At 39.1% G+C, this 22,483-nt stretch overlaps 1 protein-coding gene across 3 annotated transcripts; it reads right to left on the reverse strand.

Annotated features, from left to right (window-relative positions):
- Positions 1 to 4,524: 4,524 nt before the first annotated feature.
- On the reverse strand, positions 4,525 to 21,305 carry LOC127181716 (perforin-1). Of its 3 annotated transcripts, none has more exons than XM_051136606.1 (3): positions 21,278 to 21,305; positions 6,061 to 6,581; positions 4,525 to 5,954 (listed from the first exon to the last, which is right to left on the reverse strand). In XM_051136606.1, exons 2-3 carry the CDS (start codon positions 6,576 to 6,578, stop codon positions 4,784 to 4,786), a joined length of 1,689 nt encoding a protein of 562 aa, XP_050992563.1. In that variant the 5' UTR covers positions 6,579 to 6,581; positions 21,278 to 21,305; the 3' UTR covers positions 4,525 to 4,783. The 3 variants fall into 3 exon arrangements, with proteins under 3 accessions (XP_050992563.1, XP_050992562.1, XP_050992561.1); XM_051136605.1 differs by lacking the exon at positions 21,278 to 21,305 and adding an exon at positions 6,710 to 7,024; XM_051136604.1 differs by lacking the exon at positions 21,278 to 21,305 and adding an exon at positions 6,786 to 7,023 and having other exon boundaries at positions 4,526 to 5,954.
- Between the last annotated feature and the right edge of the window lie 1,178 nt (positions 21,306 to 22,483).

A 22,483-nucleotide genomic window follows, 5' to 3' on the forward strand; every position in this document is an offset into this window, starting at 1 on the left:
ACTAGACAACAAATAGAGTAGTTTGTTTTTTTTGATTTACATGGGAAAATGTCGGGAGCCATTTTTTTATTTGTCGGGGTGGATGTGACACTCACAAAATAAGTTTTGTTGCGATTTTTACTTTTTGTTTTCTTTCCTTCTATTGCAGCAGTGTTTTATTTTATTCTGATTTATATAAATGAATAGTAATGAGAGAGTACGAAAAAGCACACAACATGTAATTTTTTCCTAAAATAGACACAGGGTGGCAGTAATCGCGAGTAGCGTCACACAGGGACATTTAGCGATGCGCAGAGCAAGATGAGCTCATAATCCAAGTTAATGGAGAATGAGCAACTGTGTTCCTGCGTCACTGATTTCTCTATAATATTTAATATATTTCCAGGTCAGTGACACACCTTTTATGTGACTCCAGATGTTTCTAAGCTTATATGAATCCCCAGTGAAGTGTGCTCCGTAAATTAAAAACATGTAAAATGTGTAAACAGTTTAAATTGACAGTACGTAGCTGAGAAAATGGCGGCCAGTGCCCGCAGATTGTTTTTATTTATTTTTTATGGCTTCGGGGTATTGGCGGGTTATTTCAGCGTGCGTGGAAAACAGCTATGTGTGTTAAAAGGGTAAAAAGTTAATGTGAATGTACAGCATAAGACCAGTTACGGCTGCGACCATGTTTAAGGGCGCATGTGTGTTAATATTACAATAATACTGAGTAAGTTCATAGAACTGAGTGCCAAAGTTATGAGGCAGAGATGTTTATTTTGAAGTGTGAGCTTTTATAGAGTAAATGTAACAAAACTTAACTGCAAATGAGAATTATCCTGTTGTATAAAGTGAACACTTATAAAATGTACATTTATTACAAAAATACTCTTTTGATAAGAGAACGAAGATGACAGATGTTAAAGAGAGAAGTGCAGATATGATTGATGATAGATCAAAACGTGATTTAAATGGAAAATGTTTATTTTTGGTTGCATACAAATTTTGATAAGCTAATGTTTGTAAAATATGTGAGTATACATTTATGTGAAAACAGACCTTTCATGTCATCCAAATGGGGATATAACCTGTGCTTAAATGCAGAGCAGACCAAAATAACAGGAAACAACTCATGATTGCAGATACAAAGTTAAATTGAAGTTGAGAATAAAGATAATCCAAGTTAATGGAGAATGAGCAACTGTGTTCCTGCGTCACTGATTTCTCTATAATATTTAATATATTTCCAGCACTCCTAGGAGAGGATTATATATATCTGCCAGCGGAGACCTAGCCGGGACCCGCTACACATGCTGCTACTTTTAAAATTCACTAAATGTGATCTAAATATTTAATTCAATTCAATTCAATTCAAATTTATTTGTAAAGCACTTTTCACGATACATATCGTTGCAAAGCAACTTTACAGCAATTTAAAGTTTTAAAATATATTTAGTAGTAGCTTACTAGTGACTATGTCAAGTTGATGTACATATGGCAGAGATGTATGGTAAAGATCAATTAATGACGTAATCAAACAGACAAAGAACACTATAAATATCTAAACATACTGCTAACACAACTGCACGAAAGTACTTAGAATTGCTATAAGCCTCTTTATTAAACAAGCAAATGCAATCAATAATGCCCATTTCACTTTGAAGAGTTTGCAAAAGTACTGTAGCCCTGTTGAACAGAAAAGTAATAAAATACCTATTTCACATTACTTACCCCATGCGATTCACTGGAATTTTATGCAACTAAAAGTACTATATACTGTCACTGCTATATTAGAAACAATGATGCTAAGCATGCCACTGCTAAGGTTATTTAACATTGCATCTGAAACTGCTCTGCATGCTGCCGCTATTAAAATTAGCCAACATTGCGAACTAAACTGCTATACACAAGTACTAAGAATAGCTATAAATTAAAAATTAAATAATAATAATAAATTAAATTAAATAGCTAACACAATGAAGTCTGAGTCTGCAGAATCTACTGTAAACCCTATTGGATAAGCAAATCATAAAATGCCTAATTTTGCTTAGAGAGTTCACTGACCATCCATGCAAGATTGCGGAAATTTAATCAGACCAAGTACTTTTAACTACTATATGCTGCTATAAAAAAACAAAAAAAAAACAACAACAAAAAAACAAAACAAAACAAAAAAAATCGCTAAGCATACTGACTTAGCACAAAGTACTTAGAATTGCTATAACCCTTTTTTGTAAACAGCAAACAATCAAATTAAAGCCTATTTCGCTTAAGAGTTCACAAAATTACCTGTAGCCCTGCTAAATAAGGAAAATAAATAAAATGCCTATTTCACATTAAAGAGTTACTTGCCCCATACGTTAAACGAACATTTTGCGACTAAAGCACTTCCTGCGGCCGCTGCTATGTTATCGATAATAATTTGGCTTGCTAAGCATGCTAATGCTATTTCTAACATCTGCATCTGAATAGCTATGCATACTGCTGCTACAGCTGTACAAATACTTATGATTGCTATAGCCCCTTTATAAATAAACAAAATGCTAATAATTCCTACTCACTTGAAGAGTTCACGTAACATCCATGTTTAGTCATTGAACTTCAACTATGGTTTACCTGCTGCTGCTACTAAAAAAAACATTTAATTGCTATGCATGCAGCTATTAATAATTTGCTAATAATGCAATCTGAATTTCTATGGATACTGCTGCTACAGTCTATGAATGTACTAGAATTGCTGTGAGCCCAGCTGAATAAACATAAGAAAATAAGAAAATAAGAAAAAGAAAGAAAATAAGAAAATTCCAAGTTTAAAGTGCCCTACTATTATGCTGCATTGTAAAAGGGCTAACCAATTTATTATTGGTAATAGTATTTTTATATTTTAAACGAATTACTGATTCATTATTTTTAAACTACCACTAAACATGACTTTAACAATAAACACTGCACTATGACTGAACCAAATGTAACGAGTGAAATAGAGATGTGGCCCCTTTAAGAATGAGTGCTCCCTTCTGAAGTGGATTGCAATAATAAATATAATAAAAGCGAGTTTATTATTTATTTTGCTCATTTAAGTTGTTCTGGTTTAAGTAGCAGACTGATGACAATAAGACGTTTAAGGAATACCATAATACAGGTTCGCCTTGGCTTAAACTATAAAAAGACTGTGAATGCCACTGCAGCTGATCCCACTGTGGCGTGCATCTTCTGAAATCAACCCGTTCACTCTTAAAAAGATGAGAATGCCCAAGATAATATTAAAAAATAAAATGTTTCGGGCAAATAGTGTAATCACCTTCACTTTACTGTTTCACTAGGCGATATATTTTCACAAACATGAACTATAAGCCGCCGCTGCTGCTGTTATATGAACACGACATGCTTAGTAATTAACGTTACTTCTCTCGCGAACAACCCAATGCAGGGTTGCTTCATATTCTGAGTTTGCATTTCATTGTTTTTATTCATTTTGAGGAATACTGAATCTGTTTTTTTGTAAGCGAGATGAATTAATGCATGTTCACATTTGCATCATGTTTACTCCCAATTTCCTGACAGGAGACTTGTCAATCAATAAATGGGGAAAAAAGTAAGTGGCGTTACTTATTTGAAAAAGTAACTCAGATATTTTCTTAGTAATTCAAAAGTAATGCGTTACTTTATAGTTATTGAAAAAAGTAATATTATTACGTAACTCACGTTACGTAATGCGTTACCCCCAACACTGCTCACGATGCCAGTCTTTTGCCAGAAATCGTGCAGTGTGTTTCGGGCCTCAAACATGAGTTGTTTTTATTATTACATATGATAATCAGCATACAAGTAATGGTGAGGGTCAGTGAGATGAAGTCTCCCGTTTATTTCCTGTCGTATCAGTAAGTGTCACAAGCGCTTCAGAGGAGTTTTCCACTCAAAGCTGCAAATAAAGCCATTTTTTTAATTTATAATGAGTATATCAAGCTAATGTTGGTTAGAAAGCCAAGAGACAACGTTAATGTCTCAGATGATTTTACACAATATATGGCACTGTGAGCTCTTTTAATTTTTATTGAGAGAGACACTACAATGTGTCAATGATTAATTAAAAGCGATTTCACTTGCAATAAACATAACAGCCTGTCCTAACATCTCAGGAATACGCAGGGAGGAATCTTGGATAAATGACCAGTGCATCACCCCCTCGTTGATAACAGCTCTCCCTAAAATATTATAAAATGTCTATAATATAATGCAATTTATGTTTATATGGATTTTCAGAATGCTACTTTCCATTTTTATTTTTTTATTTTTTTTTTCATTTTGAAAACACACACACACACTGTTTTTGTGAATTGTGGGGACTTCCATAGATTTCTATAGTTTTTATACTGACTAAACGACACTGTTTATCCCCTCACCCAACCAAAACCCTAAACTTACCCCTTACAGAAAACATGTTTGCATCGTTACATTTTCAGATAAACATCATTTACTATTTTTAATCGTTTTTTTTTTTTTTTTTTACATTGTGGGGACCGGCCTGCAGGTTTTACATTTGGTTCCCAGAATGTAGCAAAAACAGGTACACAAACACACACACACACACACACATAGATTGTCTTTATGAATGCTTTACTAATGAAAGAATGCAGAAAGGAAATGGGAATAAAAGTAAGCAAAGGTTACAGATATACAGATCCGTTTTGTTTCCCAGCAGATATAAGGGCTGTTACATTAGGGCTATTTTTTGTGCATAAAGGATTGGTTCAAAATGCAGATCACAGCATCATCAGCTTTCCAAAAGTACTATTGAAATTTAACTTTTATTTGAGTTATTGAATGCTAATTCAAGCCTTGGCAGGTCTTTAACCAGAACACCATTTCTTGAGCTGAAAATATCAGCCAGAGGGGCAGCCATTGGAGAAGGTTTGTATTCATTACACTTTGGGCCCTGCAGACTGGGTTCACATTTCACTTCATAAGTAAAATAGAAGGTGCCATATTTAAAAGCACAAGCATCATACACAACTCCACTTCTAAGATGAAAAGAGCATGAACCAAGGAAATCGCTGTTCCAGGAGCTGTCTGCATCATACACTTTAAAAGTTATTTGTCTGGCCATGCTGATCTTAATAGCACCAAAATTAAATGTTTCTCGCCAGCGTGGATTGTCATTATTATTAATGGTCACGGTGCGCCTGGATTTTCTGCCATATTTAACTAATACACAGCCATCTGTTTGTGTCACTCTATCTCCATACAGACCTCTGGCTCTGAGATTGTAGACTTTGAGGGTTGCAAGTCCGCTTTCAGCTGGACAGCAGTTAGACTTTATAGTTCGACTACTTTCACAAACACAAGCACATCGATCTCTTGCGCTGCACTTCCTGCCAATCTTGCAAGGCTCAGAGCAAACCTTCATGAGGGCATTTTGAATGATGTATTCTTCAACAGCTTTCTTCAGTCCTTTCCTGGCGGGGTGTTTAGTACTCAGTAAGAAATGGAGGGGTTTCAGAGAGTAATGCACAACTTCAGGGAGACTCTTTAAAGACTCAGTCCATTTTTTAAGGGCATTTGTGTGTGATGAGTGAGAAAAAAGCAGATCTTCTCCATTTATGTTTCCTCCAATAATTTCCATTTGACGTTCACTAAACATGGAGCTGAACTTTCGATTTGTGTGCATCTTCCTCTTCAGTTCTTGACACATATGTGTCTTTGCCGTCAGAGTTGCCGCATGGTATGAACCAGAGGCTTCAACATCCAAACAGTCTTTCACTGCAGTGTCTGTAAGTCCATTCATTGTTGCCTGACAGCTTTTGATGGCTGTTATGGCTTTCATTTGTCCTCCTAACTTGACATTTGTGATATAGTGAGTGCCGTATGTGGTGATCAGGTTGCGGTAGGCATCTGGATTGTAGGATGCAGGGAGTGATTTGATTGCTTCAAGAAACTCTGCTTGAAGAGGAGGTTTTGAAGATACACAATATCTGTAAAGAATCAGTAAACACATATATATTTAGTGGAACAATTTGATAGTAAAGTTTTAGTTTCATAGTCATTGTCTTTTTAACAGTATGAGTGCAGAAAAACAACCTGTAAAAATTACACGCAACTTCATGTTTGGTGAAACTGTACTTGTCTGCTTTTGATTTTCTCATTGCAAATTTTGCTTCTCTGGAATGAGTGCTTCCAACTGTATCTCCATAAGCCTTCATATCTAAACCATTTTTCCAACTAGCCGAGAGTGCTGATGATGAATCATTGACCAATGCCTCACTTGATTCAAAGATTTTACTGGAGACTTTCATCGAACACTTTGGCAAGGTCCTCCAGAACACAACTGCAGCTGGTAGCTTCTGTTTTATTCCATTCATGTAGTTGTTTTTGTGCAGTTTACAGCGGCCGTTTCCTAAATCCCATTTTTCCATGTTGATCACATAAGAACCTTTTCGCTCCATGGTCACAACATCAAATCCTTCTCCAGCAAGATTGTATCCTGGAACAAAAGGAGCATCCTCACACTCTTTTGATGTGCCTATGTCATCCTCTCCAGAAATGGTCATGAGAAGCAATGCCCAGAATACAAGAAGATAAACCTGCATCTGCCCCATGATCTGTAGTAAGAGAAGAAAATTGAAATAAAGTCAACATTGGTGTCAGATTTTACATTAAAAAACTTCTTCAGAAAATTGATTATATCAACAATGTTACTTTTAAATAAATAAAAAAACATTTGAAATACCAGTATGTACTGTAAAACACCAATTGTTTCTTTAAAATTGTGATTTACTTGAAGACTTTTTCTTATAGTTTCTTACCACTGAATTCACAGGTGAGCAGAACAAAATGAAATGTTTTCTCTCTAACTGCTCATTTTATATGATGTTTGTGTAGCTGTGGGTGTCAGAATTATAGTAGCTACAAATGATATGCATTGTTATGAGTGTTAGGGTTCCACCCTGACAGGCTTTTCTAGATGTGTTTGACTTAATGCTGCAGTGCACAAACTGATCAGCCTCTGACTTAAAGCAGTGCATGGTGGATAGGATTTTTTTTTTTGACTTGAGATGGTGCAGATGCTACATCACTGTGATGTATGCCATTAAAATACCATGAGAGTGATTCAAGAGCAGTCGACTGGCTCATTCTGTGCAGTTTCTTCAGAGCAACTCTATGAGCTCTGATGACGACACAGCTGTTGCACATCTAGCCGGATTCACAGATAACAACAGTGGAGTGTTTTCTGTTTATTTATGATGTTAAATTCAGCTGCATTTGAAGTCGAACACTCCTTTTGTCTTTTTTTCCATGTCTGTATGTTTGTTTTGTGTTTAAACATATAGCTTTTTCTTTGTGTTGGCTATGTTTTCCCTTTGCCATGGCACCTCGTTTAGACCTTGTCTTGGTAATTTTGCTCATCTGTTCCTTGTGTGTATTCGTCTTTCTTTAATAACATTATGTGTAGAACACATAGTGTTATTAGAATGTTTGGTTCTGACATTTACATACTGTGACAAAGCACCTGTCTGTCACCGCTGAGGGAGCAGCACTGGCTCGCATATACACTTACACACACCCACACACCCCATCTGCCCACGGACATTTTCCCACAACACAGTTCCCAACATCTCATACCCAATCATCTCACACACACACATTAACTGTGTCTTGTGTTTCGTCCGCGTGTCTTTGTACAAGTATTTGTTTGTTTGTCAGGAAGTAGTCGGTCTTTCGGTGGGTCGCGCCGCCGGAAGCCGGCAAAACCATAGTTAGTTTGTGACGGGGATAGTGTGAATTATGTGTTAATTGTTTACATGTTTATGTGTTTTAATAATGATGAATGTGTTTTATTGGAAGAATTAACAGTGGAAAAATTATTATTTAATGTAGATTTAATGAATGTCTTGGAATGTGTTGATGTAAAATGTTTATGGTATACCTGAAAACTTACCTGTTGGTAGTGTTGCCAAGGAAGGGGTGGAGTCTGGCCTATAAAAGGGGAGGCCAGACTCCCAGACAGTTGCTTGTTAACCAAGTCAGTGAGAGTGTTACTGTGGTACCTCGAGCAAATTCCTCAACTAATTTTTTGTATATTGTGGATACGGTGTGTGGTTGTAAATATAGTTTTTTCATCTTTATTTTCTTATTTGTTGTTTCTTTGGTACTTTGTATATTTTTGTGCACACCTGTATATATTCTTCACTGTGGACTGTCTGGATTATTGGCACTGTAAATAAACTACACCCTGCACAGAAGTGCTTTGCGAGTAAGCCATCATTTTTTTTTGTGTTTTCACGGACTCACGTTCCCTTTTCCCCTCCCCCTGAAGCGAGTCGTGGCACTCACTTCATCACACATACCCTTTACAAAAAGTATTCAAAGTTCATGGAACGTCCTAATGATGCTCTTAATGAATGTTCTCATAATACTGAGATAAACGCTCTTAGAACAACATTCCCGGAACATCCTTATAATGTTATTAATATTTTCTGAATGTTTTCATAATGTTATCATAAAATGTTGTGAGGATAAGGTTTATGGAATGCTCTAATGTTATTTGTACTTGAACATAATTTCGAAAGAAAATGTTTTTAGTGTGACATTTTCAAAAATATCTTCATGATATTGTTAATATTTTGTCACGGGGGCGGAGCAAAGCGACAGACACAGTGGGCGTGACGTCAGGCCTCGGAGAGGCTTTTATTAAACAATAAAACAAAGTGTCCAAAAAGGGGGGAAAAAAGTGTCCAAAATAAAAGGGGGATCTGGTGTCCTCGACGTGACGGGTTCCGTGAAGGAGGGGTAGTGTTCCGAAGGGAAGGGTCCAGGTAAGGGGCGGAGTCCGGCGGCCGCACGCGCTCCCCGCTCAGGCTTCTCTAGCGGCATCGTCCTATCTACGCGGCACTTCTGGGGGGATAAAACGGCCCGGCATCCTAGCCCGTCAGCCGTCACGGGTGCGGTCCGGCAGCTCGTCCTACGGCGGCGCTCGTCCCTCTTCACCCCTTCCTGGACCCACGAGGACACCAGCGTGCATGCACGGGGAAGAGTCCGGTCTCCTGAGGAGAGGCGCGCTCGGCATTTTAACAGCGATGAGGCACACCTGATGTGAATGAAGCCTCATCACACGCCGCCAGACCTGGATGTTTCAGCGCCCCTCCTCCTCCCACACGCCCACTCCCGTCGGGAGCCTGGTGAAGCGCGGCGATTACCAACGGGGTGCAGCTGACAATTAGAGGGGAGGCAGTCGACTCGTCACAATTTGTTAAATGTTTTCAGAAATGCGGTCTTAAACTTGCTGTTTGGTTGTAAAGTGGAAGTTTTCTGCAAGAATTCTTCTGTCAGTGTTTTGATAGCATTTCCTGTGTAGTTCGCTGTCTAATTTGTGTAGCTCAGGTGAGTTCCCTACTGAAAAAAACCCATCTTAACCCAGCTTAAACCATTTTCCTTTTATTCCAGACATAGCCTGCAATAATTTAGAAACATGCCCCTGATAGTTGTTCCTTTTATTGCTAAAATAAAGATAAAATTTATGTGTATATATGTGTATATTTGTGTGTATATATATATATATATATATATATACTTCCATTTGGATATTCCTGTAGGTGTTTAATTAATGTAACTATTTTATTGATAAATGAGTATACATGGATGAATATGAATAGGAATATCTTAGCATGAACAATTTTTAGCTGTTTTAGCTAAACTGACTATGGTTACAAGGGCTGCCTCCTGAGTTCTGATCATCAATTAACCATTAGCCTATCAAAATTTCATTAGGTGCTAGAAAAAAAAAAATCCACAGGAAGTGGTGAAGTCCATGATGTAATTCTGGCCCTAGGTCTCTATGAACTTGAGGGTGTCAAAAAAAACAGAAACTCCATGCTTGCTTCACAGACATGAAAAATGTATCTATAGAAGGCAAAATGTCTACTTTTAAATAAGCCAGTTAAAATGGAAAACAAATATTTTCAGATTGTGTAATCCATTCAATCAAATGTGCACATCCACTGTAGAGATGACAAGTGTTATCGACTTTATCACTGCAGCCGAAAATACAGAAAACACATATTAATGAATTATTATAATGTTAAGGCAGTCTTCTTTGCCGTTTTCTTTACCTACTCCAGAGTGAATATATGCTGCGAAAAGGCCAGACAGGAAGATGGGCTGGAAAGCATTACAATCAAACAATAAGCGAATTAGCAAGTTATCGAAGGTTCTTGCACATCTCGCTGCTTACGTTAACTGCTTTAACAGCACCATTCAAAGTTTATGTGACAGTTTACATCCTCCGTGAGCAGGATGACCGCGAGTTGCTAGACTTAAAGGGATCATCGGATGCCCATTTTCCACAAGTTGATATGATTCTTTAGGGTCTTAATGAAAAGTCTCTAATATACTTTGATTAAAAATTCTCAATGGTTTTGTAAAACAACACCCTTTTTACCTTGCCAAAATCAGCATTTTAAGGGGTTGTTCCTTTAAATGCAGATGAGCTCTGCTCACCCCACCCGTCTCTTCTCTCTGTGGAAAGACGGTCTTGTTTACATTAGCCGCATTTAGCCGCTAAACTTCCTAACTACCACGTTATAAGGAAAGGCGATCGCAAAGATTCACAAAAAAACGCTTATACTCACTTCTGCTGTAAGTGAAGCTGGATCATGAATGATTCGCGCGAACATAGACGGATATATGTAGATCGGGAGGCACATTCCATTCACAAACAAACATAATCTACCGCATCTGCAGAAGCTCAAATTTCGGGAGTAAATGACGACCACTATGTTCATTATTACATCCAGCAACACAACACCTCAAACGCTCAATCGGAGATATTCTTTTCTAACTTACATCCCTGCTCCGGCATCAAAACATGGAAAGTTACTGGACTGTGACAGCTGATCTGAGGTAAGACGCTCATGTCAATCAACTATAGTGGGAGTGGCCTCTGTGGGTGTGACGGCACATCTGAGAATGGCTCAATTTGAAAAAGGGGATATTATTTTTACAGATTAATTAAAAACCACTGCATGGATCTTTATCATTATAGGGCAGATTTGTACATACATCGCAACACACATTAATGTTCAAACAACATGAAAAAAGTGAACTTAGCATCCGATGACCCCTTTAAGTATCGTCACGCGTTTCATTTCGGCGCCCCTGTTAACAGATGACTGCTTGTACAAATTTGATTTACATCATATACAATAATCACAAGAAAGTGTGCTGAACAACACGACTTTCCTGTGAATCACAACTGTTGTCAATGAAGCATGTAATTGTTACCGTAGGAACCCAGAGATTTTCCGCCTATAGCCGCTATGAGGCCGGGGAATGTGTGAAATCCTCCCACTACCACGCTCCTTAAACCCGGCACAAGTCTCCCTCGCGCCCCGTGGATGGAGGATTTGTTTATCTGCGGTTACCACAAATGTAGACACCTTAATACACTACTGCAGTTACCAAGCATGAAAAATTTAAAGTAAAATAAATCACTTACCACAGTTGTGATTTGTACTTATTGCTGCTCCCGTATGTCGACTGTTGAAGAAAATTCCGCCTCTGTAGATTTAAAATTTACAGCAATATGCTAATATCCACGTGATCAGATAATGCTTTAAGCGTTTTTTTATGTTAAAGATATTGTTTTTTTTCTCCTAGTGGTTTTTAATTGCAGGTGATTGTTATTTATTATATAAAGACTGTGTTTGTTTCATTTATATTTTGTGTAAAAGTCTAAAACACTCGTTAAAAATAAAACAGCTGACTATATTTGTTCATACAACTATGGTGAATGTATTTCTTCAGACAATAATTTAATCTGATTTGAGTTCTATGCTGATTTTTTGAGTGCTAGCTTGATTTTATGCTATACTTTATACTACAATTTATTTTAGACAGATATATTCTCAGATATATTATCATTAACAACTAGAATAATTTAAGCTGTATCATTTAGCCTACGTGATTATGATACTAAACTTACCTTGAATTGATCCTTGTCAGTAAGTGAAACAAACTGATTAAGTTGTAATTAGATCAAATGGGCACCAGCTTGGTCAGGCTGGGAGACCAACTAAAACCAGCTACTTCCAGCTAAAACCAGCCTGGCCAGGCTGGGAGACCAGCTAAAACCAGCTAATTCCAGCTACTTCCAGCTTAACAAGCTAAAACCTGCCTGGCCAGGCTGGGAGACCAGGTAAAACCAGCTACTTCCATCTTAACCAGCTAAAACCAGCCTGGCCAGGCTGGGAGACCAGCTAAAACCAGCTACTTCCAGCTTAACCGGCTAAAACCAGCCTGGTCAGACTAGGAGACCAGCTAAAACCAGCTACTTCCAGCTAAAACCAGCCTGGCCAGGCTGGGAGACCATCTAAAACCAGCTAATTCCAGCTACCCACACGGAAATAACCTATATAAACATATATGTTTTAATATAGGTTTTGATATAGGTTTTTAATATATGTGACATATATAAAATTGGCCGTTTTCCTATATTATATGCATATAATATAGGAAAACGGCCAATTTTAGCTGTATATATAAAATTGGCCGGTTTCCTAGCCATATATAAAATTGGCCGTTTTCCTATATTATATGCATATAATATAGGAAAACGGCCAATTTTATATATGTCACATATATTAAAAACCTATATCAAAACCTATATTAAAACATATATGTTTATATAGGTTATTTTCGTGTGGGTAAATTCCGTAACATGCCAGTTACATGTGATACCAATTTCACGTGTTCGCACATAAGTTTTTTGCATTTTTTTTTTTTTAGTTAGTTCTTAGTTATTGCCTTGATAATACAAAATATGAGCTAGGCATCATGTATGACAGTTGCTAAAGTGAGATATGAGCTAAAATGACCAGATCCTGCCATGAGCTATATAGGAGACATATCTTGTAAGTACATATAGGGCTTTTTTGTGGATATAAAGAAGCAATACAGGAGACCTATATAGCCTGTATATGCACATATATGCACCTCAATTTTGCCTATATGTGGCATATATACGCATATATGCAGCATATATATTATCATATATGTGCATATATACTGCATATAGGTTTCATATATGCGCATATATCCTCATATAGGTTCTTTCCATGTGGGTACTTCCAGCTTAACCAGCTAAAATCAGCGTGGGCAGGCTGGGAGGCCAGCTAAAACCAGCTACTTCCAGCTAAAACCAGCTACTTCCAGCTGTTTCCAGCTAAAACCAGCTACTTCCAGCTAAACCAGCTAAAACCAGCCTGGCCAGGCTTGGAGACCAACTAAAACCAGCTACTTCCATCTGTAACCAGCCAGGCTGGGAGACCAGCTTGACCAGCTTGACCAGCTTGGCCAGGCTGGGAGACCAGCTAAAACCAGCTACTTTCAGCTTAAACCAGCTAAAACCAGCTAACCAGCCTAAGCTGGTTTTAGCTGTTTTTTTCCGCAGGGTTTTATGAACTAAGTATCACACACAAAACACTGTTTACAATCGGACGGAAGCTAGTTGTTAGTGACTGTGTATAGAGAGTTTGCACCTACGTCATGGTTTGGTCAATTATCCGTATGTGCGGTCATAATGGAGATACTCGGATGTAAACAACAGCATGGATTGCACGTTAAATGTACTACTAAATACGTTGTTCTGCTAATTTATGCTGTCTAAACCACGGAAAACATGGAAGCTGCTAAATCATATAAAGGACTTAGTTAGCAAGAATGGGCATGATATTTTGACAAACTAAAGTTTAGGTAGTAAAGATATTGTCACGGGTGCGGAGCAAAGCGACAAACACAGTGGGCGTGACGTCAGGCCTCGGAGAGGCTTTTATTAAACAATAAAACAAAGTGTCCAAAAAGGGAAAAAAAGTGTCCAAAATAAAAGGGGGATCTGGTGTCCTCGACGTGACGGGGTTCCGTGGAGGAGGGGTAGTGTTCCGAAGGGAAGGGTCCAGGTAAGGGGCGGAGTCCGGCGGCCGCACGCGCTCCCCGCTCAGGTCCGGGGTGCGAGGGGCGGCAGCTTCTCTAGCGGCATCGTCCTGCTCTATCCACGCGGCACTTCTGGGGGGGATAAAACGGCCCGGCAACCTGGCCCGTCAGCCGTCACGGGTGCGGTCCTCATCCGGACCCGTGGGGTCCGGCAACTCGTCCTGTGGCGCTGGTTCCCTCTTCACCCCTTCCTGGACCCACGAGGACACCAGCGTGCATGCACGGGGGAAGAGACCGGTCTCCTGAGGAGAGGCGCGCTCGGCATTTTAACAGCGGCGGTGATGAGGCTTCATTCACATCAGGTGTGCCTCATCACACGCCGCCAGACCTGGATGTTTCAGCGCCCCTCCTCCTCCCACACGCCCACTCCCGTCGGGAGCCTGGTGAAGGGCGGCGATTACCGACGGGGTGCAGCTGACAATTAGAGGGGAGGCAGTCGACTCGTCACAATATATATGTGCAGTGTTAATTAAGATAGTAGCCTAACGTTTCACCTACCTGACCGGAAATGTTAAGAACAAACACAAATGTTGTCAAGATTCTTGTCCTGGAAATCCTGGCTCTTTTTGGCCAACTACAAATGCATGCTGTTCCTCAAACAGTTTTTTATGCTCTTCTCCTTGGTTTGTTATAACTTTTGCCAGTCTATAGTACTCTAAAAGTTTTTCCTTGTCTGAATGATTAGTACAGCCCAAAACATGACAATAATTGACTATTTTCAGCAGCAATAATCAGCAAAATATGCAAGTTTGTTTTCAGTTCAGTGGCATTGTTTACATTTAGTTCCACCAATATGGCTGATTGATGACACGTCATGAAAATACTCTATTAATCATCAAGGGAGGGATGGGGAGCGAAATGAAGAAATGGCTGGACAATGGACAGCATTCTTCCATCTTATAAACATTGCCAAGCTACGGAACATGTTACCTGTTTCTGACACAGAAAAGCTAGTTCACGCATTTGTGACCTCTAGACTGGACTATTGTAATGCACTACTAGGTGGCTGTCCTGCATCTTCAATAAACAAGCTACAGATAGTCCAAAATGCAGCTGCTAGAGTCCTTACCAGGTCAAGAAAATATGATCATATTACCCCAATTTTAAAGTCTCTGCACTGGCTACCTATTAGGTTCCGCATCAACTACAAAATATACTTCTTACCTATAAGGCACTTAACGGTTTAGCTCCTGCGTTCCTAACTGGTCTTCTACCACGCTACGATCCATCACGCTCCCTAAGGTCACAAAACTCTGGACTGATGGTAGTACCTAGGATAGCAAAGTCCACTAAAGGAGGTAGAGCTTTTTCACATTTGGCTCCCAAACTCTGGAACAGCCTTCCAGATAATGTTCGGGGTTCAGACACACTCTCTCTGTTTAAATCTAGATTAAAGACACATCTTTTTAGCCAAGCATTCAAATAATGCATCTCATAAACTTTTCCTGCAGTTATATTTAATCAAATGCTCATTATTAATCTTTTAGCTCTGGTTGAACAAATCTTTCTTTGCTTGCTTTGAACAGCAGCTACGCTAATTATGTTCCTATTTGTTCCAGGTTCTGCCATGGGACTGACATCCCGCGGTAACTAGGAAATCACAAGCTCCAGTGTGGATCCAGAACACTTAAGAAGAGATGATGCCAACCCTGAAACAACAAACAGCACTACTGAATTTTGCTACTAATTTATGGTGTTTTTTGTCTGTTTGATTATGTCATTAATTGATCTTTACCATACATCTCGCCATATGTACATCAACTTGACATAGTCACCACTAGTAAGCTACTACTAAATATATTGTAAGAACTTTAATTTGGTGCAAAGTTTCTTTGCAACAATATGTATCGTGAAAAGTGCAATACAAATAAATATGAATTCTCTCAACTGTTAGTTTTTATGGTCACTTAAGATGTAACTGATTGTGTTCACATGAATACTTAAGAAAGCAGACATTTTGACATTTTTTGTGTGTATTTGTCTGTTTAAGCGGGATAAGACTTGAAAGAGAACTCAATTCAATAAGCTGTCCGAGAGGTGCTTTCTGTGAGCGTGCTTGCGTGTGCACACTCAGTACAGCTGGTTAAGCTGGAAGTAGTGCACACTGGATTGAGCTTTTTCATGTCATCATGCTTTTTCAAATGTACTCATGTGTCCATTCTTCTCTTTCCCCTAAACGCTAACATTTTTTACATTTTATGAGACTTGCTGCAAGTATATGCTACCTTATACTGTATGTCTCACTGGGTAGATTATGTTACAGTTCAATTATGTAAATCTACCTTCCCTACTAAGCATTAGTTCTGATTGGATCTCTCTACCAAAATCTTCCCTCTCTAACATTTTTGTCTCAGTTTTATTCAGTGGCAAGTATGTCAGTAGATTTTTGCCTTAGGTTTTGTCATACATAACTGAGTTTTATTTAGTTATTGCCTGTGAATTTTTTTTTGACAAAAATCATTTGTTGACTGTTTTAAAACCCTGCTGTTTGAATGAAACAGTACTAAACAACTAGTTGTCTGTTATACAGTGTTGGAGAGCTGCTCCATTCTTGCACATATGCAGGGTTGGGTTTTCATGTGCGGTTTAGGTGGAGATAGTTTTGTTACATTATTCCAAATAAATAGATTATAATCCACAAAGGAATGTAAAGCGATTTAAGAAAATGTAAATATTACAAACAATTTGAATGAATTTCAAATGAATTCAGAAATATCTTATGTCACACATACAGCTTTGCTTGCCATTCATTTACGATGTGTCCTTTACATTTGTAGATTGCTGCATGCGTTTGTGGATCACTTCCTGTACATTTGTGAATGCTTTCTGTGCATTTGTAGATTCTGAAACATTCCTAGTGGAGTCCACCTATGAATTTGTTAGCAGGTCTTGACACTAGAATTTTTTCAAAATTCACAGATGCACAAAAAGCCTTTCACAGGAAGTGATCCAGAAATGAATTCAGCGATCAACGAATGTACAGGACACAATTGGCCGGAGGCTTCTGCGACTGAAGCACAACCCGCAGGTCGGGCCTAGCCTTGGAAGCCCCCAGCCTAGAGTGTCGCTGATCTCGGTCCCGAGACGGGGGAACTCAAGTAGCGACACTCAACTTCTGGACCTCCCTGTACAAGGAGCTGGTACATGGCTGCAGCTGCTCACACCCAGCAGCCGCAGGAGCTAGAGAGCGGTGAGGCAAGAACTGCTGGAACACCGCTGCCTTCTTACGTGCCTCCTGGTACCTGCTGACGACAGAGTCGACTGCGTCGCCAAACAGGCCAGAAGATGCAAGCAGGGCATCCAGGAGGAAGACCCTGTCCTTTTCTTTCATATCGAACAGGGTCAACCACAAGTACCTCGCCGCTGCCACCATGGCTGCCATAGACTGCCCAACAGCACAGGCGGTCTCTTTGGTGGCACGGAGAGCTAAATCAGCGGTCTTGCGCAACTCTGATAGATCAGCTTTCTCGCCCTCGTCTAACTCCTTTAGCAGGTCGGCTTGGTAAGCCTGGAGCACAGACATGGTGTGAAGACATGCCCCAGTCTGACCTGCTGCCGTGTACCCCTTACTCACCAGCACAGATGTAGTGCGAAGCAGCTTGGAGGGTAAGGAAGGAGCCTTCAAAGACGATGCTGCGCCGGGGGAAAGATAGCTGGCCAAAGTCTGTTCCACCCGGGGCATCGTCTTATAAGCATGCTCGTCCAACCCCACCACATTGCTGTAATAATCCTAGGTGGGGACGAACAAGCGAGCTGAAAAAGGTCTTGCCCACGACCTCGAGATCTCAGAGTGGAGATTGGGGAAGAAAGGAGGCTGCGTGGAGATGGAGGCTTACTCCGCAGAAATCGCTCTTCTAACTTGCTTCTCTGCAGAACAGCCTTTTCCTCGGCGGGCCAATTGATGCTTAGCTTAGACACAGCACGAGTAACCATCTCCAACAGCTCCTCGTACTGCAATGATTGAGGAAGTGGCGTAACGTGATCCGCTCTCGCCACTCTTATTGCCCTTGCTGTTCGATTTACCAGACATCACCCTCAAATAGAAGTTGTGCTAAAATTGTCACGGAAAAACAGGGTGACAAGACACACGTAGAGCGCTTTGCTGAAAGACAGAAGCTGACGCCGGCTCCGCTGCACATGCTTTTATGCTTCCTGGTTGCTTACGTCACCCGCCCGTGACGTCGCCCCATCAGATCACGTTCAGAGCGCGGTCTCGCTGTAGGTGTTCCCATAGCGTTTTCGGACGCAGCTCGAGTTCCTGAAGGGGAACCTAAATTAAAGAAAACAAGTTGACAAAATGATTTAATCCAATATTTGGTGATAATGCAGCATAATGACAGATTTATAAGCAGTTGTTTTCGAGTCCAGTCATTTTTGACCGGGAACATCACAAGTGTGACTTTTCACAGTTTTGTACAAAATAAAAGCATTTAAAAGCAAACTTCCTTATTTTACATTAAAGCACACTAGTGTGATACACAGTGCAAATTGTCATAATTTTTTTTATCTCATATTGTGAAGATTATTAATTTTTCCTACCTTCTCTCAGAAAATGAGGCCTACAATTAATCAGATGTAAATAGAAACACAAAACCAGTCCTAAATGAAAGAAAACAAGTTGACAAAAAGAATGAATCCAATATTTGGTGATAGTATAGCATAATAAGAGATTTATAAGCAGTTGTTTGGAGTCCAGTCATTTTTGACTGGGATCAAATTAACGAAAATTTGAAAAAAACAAACAAACAAACAAAAAATAACAACAACAAACAAAACAAAACAAAACAAAACAAACAAACAAAAACATCAGAGAAGTACTTATACCCTGTGTAAACAAAGTCAGTAAGTTTGAGTCCAATGTGATAACATTAACAAGTGGCTCAATTTGACCTGAACACAACCAGAGGGTTAACATGAATGTATTTTATGTGTTTTCTTTATTGCACAGTTAATGTCACTGATAACAGCTCTCCCTTAAATATTGTAAAATGTCTATCATATAATGCTATTTTTGCAATTTATATTTATATGGATTTTCAGAATGGTACTTTCGAAGTTCTGCATTTTGAAAAAAAATAGATTGTTTTTATGAATGCTTTAATAATGCAAGAATGCAGAAAGGAAATGGGAATATAAGTAAGCAAAGGTTACAGATATACAGATACACTTTTTATCCTAGCAGATGAAAGTGCTGTATGGCTATATTAGGGCTATTTTTCGTGCATAAAGGATTGGTTCAAAACGCAGGTCACAGCATCATCAGCTTTCCAAATGTACTATTGAAACTGAACTTATCTGAGTTATTGAATGCTAATTCAAGCCTCGGCAGGTCTGTAACCAGAACACCATTTCTTGAGCTGAAAATATCAGCCAGAGGGGCAGCCATTGGAGAAGGTTTGTATACATTACATTGTGGGCCCTGCAGACTGGGTGCACATTTCACTTTATATGTAAAATAGAAGGTGCCATATTTAAAAACACAAGCGTCGGTCACAACTCCACTTCTAAGACGAAAAGAGCATTTACCAAGGAGATCGCTGTTCCAGTATCTGTCTGCATCATATACTTTAAAAGTTAATTTACTGGCCAAACTAATCTTAATCGGACCATAATCAAATGTTTCTGGCCAACGTGGATTGTCATTATTATCAATGGTCTTAGTGCGCATACGTCTTCCACCATATTTAACTAATACACAGCCATCTGTTTTTGTAAATATATCTCCATACACACCTTTGGCTCTGAGATTGTAGACTTTGAGGGTGGCAAGTCCTTTTTCAGCTGGACAGCAGTTAGACTTTATAAATCGACTACTTTCACAAACACAAGCACATCGATCTCTTGCGCTGCACTTCCTGCCAATCTTGCAAGGCTCAGAGCAAATGTTCATGAGGGCATTTTGTATGATGTATTCTTCAATAGCTTTCTTCAGTCCTTTCCTGGCAGGGTATTTAGTACTCAGTAATAAATGGAGGGGTTTCAGAGAGTAATGCACAACTTCAGGGCGACTCTTCAATGACTCAAGCCATTTTTTAAATGCATTTGTATGTGATGAATGAGAAAAAAGCAGATCTTCTCCATTTATGTTTCCTCCAATAATTTCCATTTTACGATCATTGAACATGGAGCTGAACTTTCGATTTGTGTGCATCTTCTTTTTCAGTTCCCTACAAAATTGTTTCTTTGCCCTCAGAGTTCCTGCATGGTATGAACCAGAGGCTTCAACATCCAAACAGTCTTTCACTGCAGTGTCTCTAAGTCCATTCATTGTTGCCTGACAGCTTTTAATGGCTGTTATGGCTTTCATTTGTCCTCCTAACTTGACACTTGTGATATAGTGAGTGCCATATGTGGTGATCAGGTTGTGGTAGGCGTCTGGATCATAGGAAGCAGGGAGTGATTTGATTGCTTGAAGAAAATGTGCTTGAAGAGGAGGTTTTGCAGCTACATGATATCTGTAAAGAAACAATAAACATAAATTTAGTGGAATCAAAGAAGGAACAATTTTGCAACTAAAGTTTTAATTTCATAGTCATTGTCTTTTTAATAGTATGAGTGAGGAAAAACAACCTGTAAAAACTGCATGCAACTTCATGTTTGGTGAAACTGTATCTGTCTTCTTTAGATTTTCTCATTGCAAAATTAGCTTCCCAGGAATGAGTGCTTCCAACTGCAGCTCCAGCAACTATCACATCTAAACCATCTTTCCAGCGGACTGAGAGTGCTGATGATGAATCATTGACCACTGCTTCACTTGATTCAAAGATCTGACTGGAGACTTTCATCGAACACTTTGGCAAGGTCCTCCAGTCTACAACTGCAGCTGGTAGCTTCTGTTTTATTCCATTAATGTACTTGTTTTTGCACAGTTTACAGCTGCCGTTTCCTAAATCCCATTTTTCCATGTTGATCACATAAGAACCTTTTCGCTCCAAGGTCACAACATCAAATCCTTTTCCGGCAAGATTGTATCCTGGAACAAAAGGAGCATACTTACACTGATTTGATGTGCCTATGTCATCCTCTCCAGAAATGGTCATGAGAAGCAATGCCCAGAAAACAAGAAGATAAACCTGCATCTGCCCCATGATCTGTAGTGAGAGAAGAAAATTGAAACTTTTCTGTTAAGTCAATATTGGTGTCAGATTTTACATAAAAATAAACGTATTCATAAAATTGATTATATAAACAATATTACTTTTAAACAAATAACAAACATTTAAAATATGAATATGTACTGTAAAACACTAATTGTTTCTTTAAAATCGTGATTTACTTATAGTTTAGTATAGATTTTCTTATAGTTTCTTACCACTGAATTCACAGGTGAGCAGATCAAAATGAAATGTTTTCTCTCTAACTGCTCATTTTATATGATGGTTGTGTAGCTGTAGGTATCAGATGTGTAGTAGCTACTAATGATATGCATTGTTATGAGTGTTAGGGTTTCACCCTGACAGGCTTTTCTAGATGTGTTTGACTTGATGCTCCAGTGCACAAACTGATCAGCCTCTGACTTAAAGCAGTGCATGGTGGATAGGATTTTTTTTTTTGACTTGAGACGGCACAGAAGCTACATCACTGTGATGTATGCTATTAAAATACCATGAGAGTGATTCAAGAGCAGTCAACTGGCTCATTCTGTTGCTCCAGAGCGACTCTATGAGCGCTGATGACGACACAGCTGTTGCACATCTAGACGAATTCACAGATAACAACAGTGGCGTGTTTTCTTTTTATTTATGATGATGCATTTGAAGTTGAACACTGCTTTTGTCTTTTTTTTCCATGTCTGTATGTTTGTTTTGTGTTTACACATATAGCTTTTTCTTTGTGTTGGCTATGTTTTACCTTTGCCATGGCACCTCGTTTAGTCCTTGTCTTGGTAATTTTGCTCATCTGTTCCTTGTGTGCATTCGTTTCTCTTCATTGTGCCCCCTTTACTTCCTGTTCTTGCCACAAGTACTTGCTTTGTGCCACATGTTGTCTCTGATCTCCCCTTTTGGCTTCACCTCTGGATTTTGCCTGCAGGTAGGACTTCATCTGCCCTTCCTCATTCAATAAAACCTCTATCTGTCTCTTGAGTCCCACACAGAAGCAGAAGCTGATGAGTAAGTATCACTCCATGGCTGGGGCCCCTGCTGTTCCCCAGAGGTGGCCATTACTGTCATTAATAACCAGTTTTTAATTTGTGTGTCATCATTCAGTTTTTAACATGGTAGCAGAGAATGGCTGCTGGAAACTACCCAGCTAACAGGGCATGTTCTCACAACTTTCACTAATGTTTTGTAAAGGTTATGTAAATGTTAGAACCAAACGTTCTTATAACATTAAAATGTTGTGAGATTGTAATAATCCTGACCTCCTGTGCCCCTCTCATACTATCCTGAAAAGCAGACATGACCCAAGTCTAGTCTAGAGAATCATAGGACATGGTGTACTTCCTTTAAGGATGTGATGTTTGATCTTTCACTTCTCCATATTTACCATATAAATGTTGGAGTCTTCTCTTAATAAA

This window comes from Labeo rohita, chromosome 19, assembly GCF_022985175.1.
Source record: "Labeo rohita strain BAU-BD-2019 chromosome 19, IGBB_LRoh.1.0, whole genome shotgun sequence".
Taxonomy (NCBI): Eukaryota; Metazoa; Chordata; class Actinopteri; order Cypriniformes; family Cyprinidae; genus Labeo; species Labeo rohita.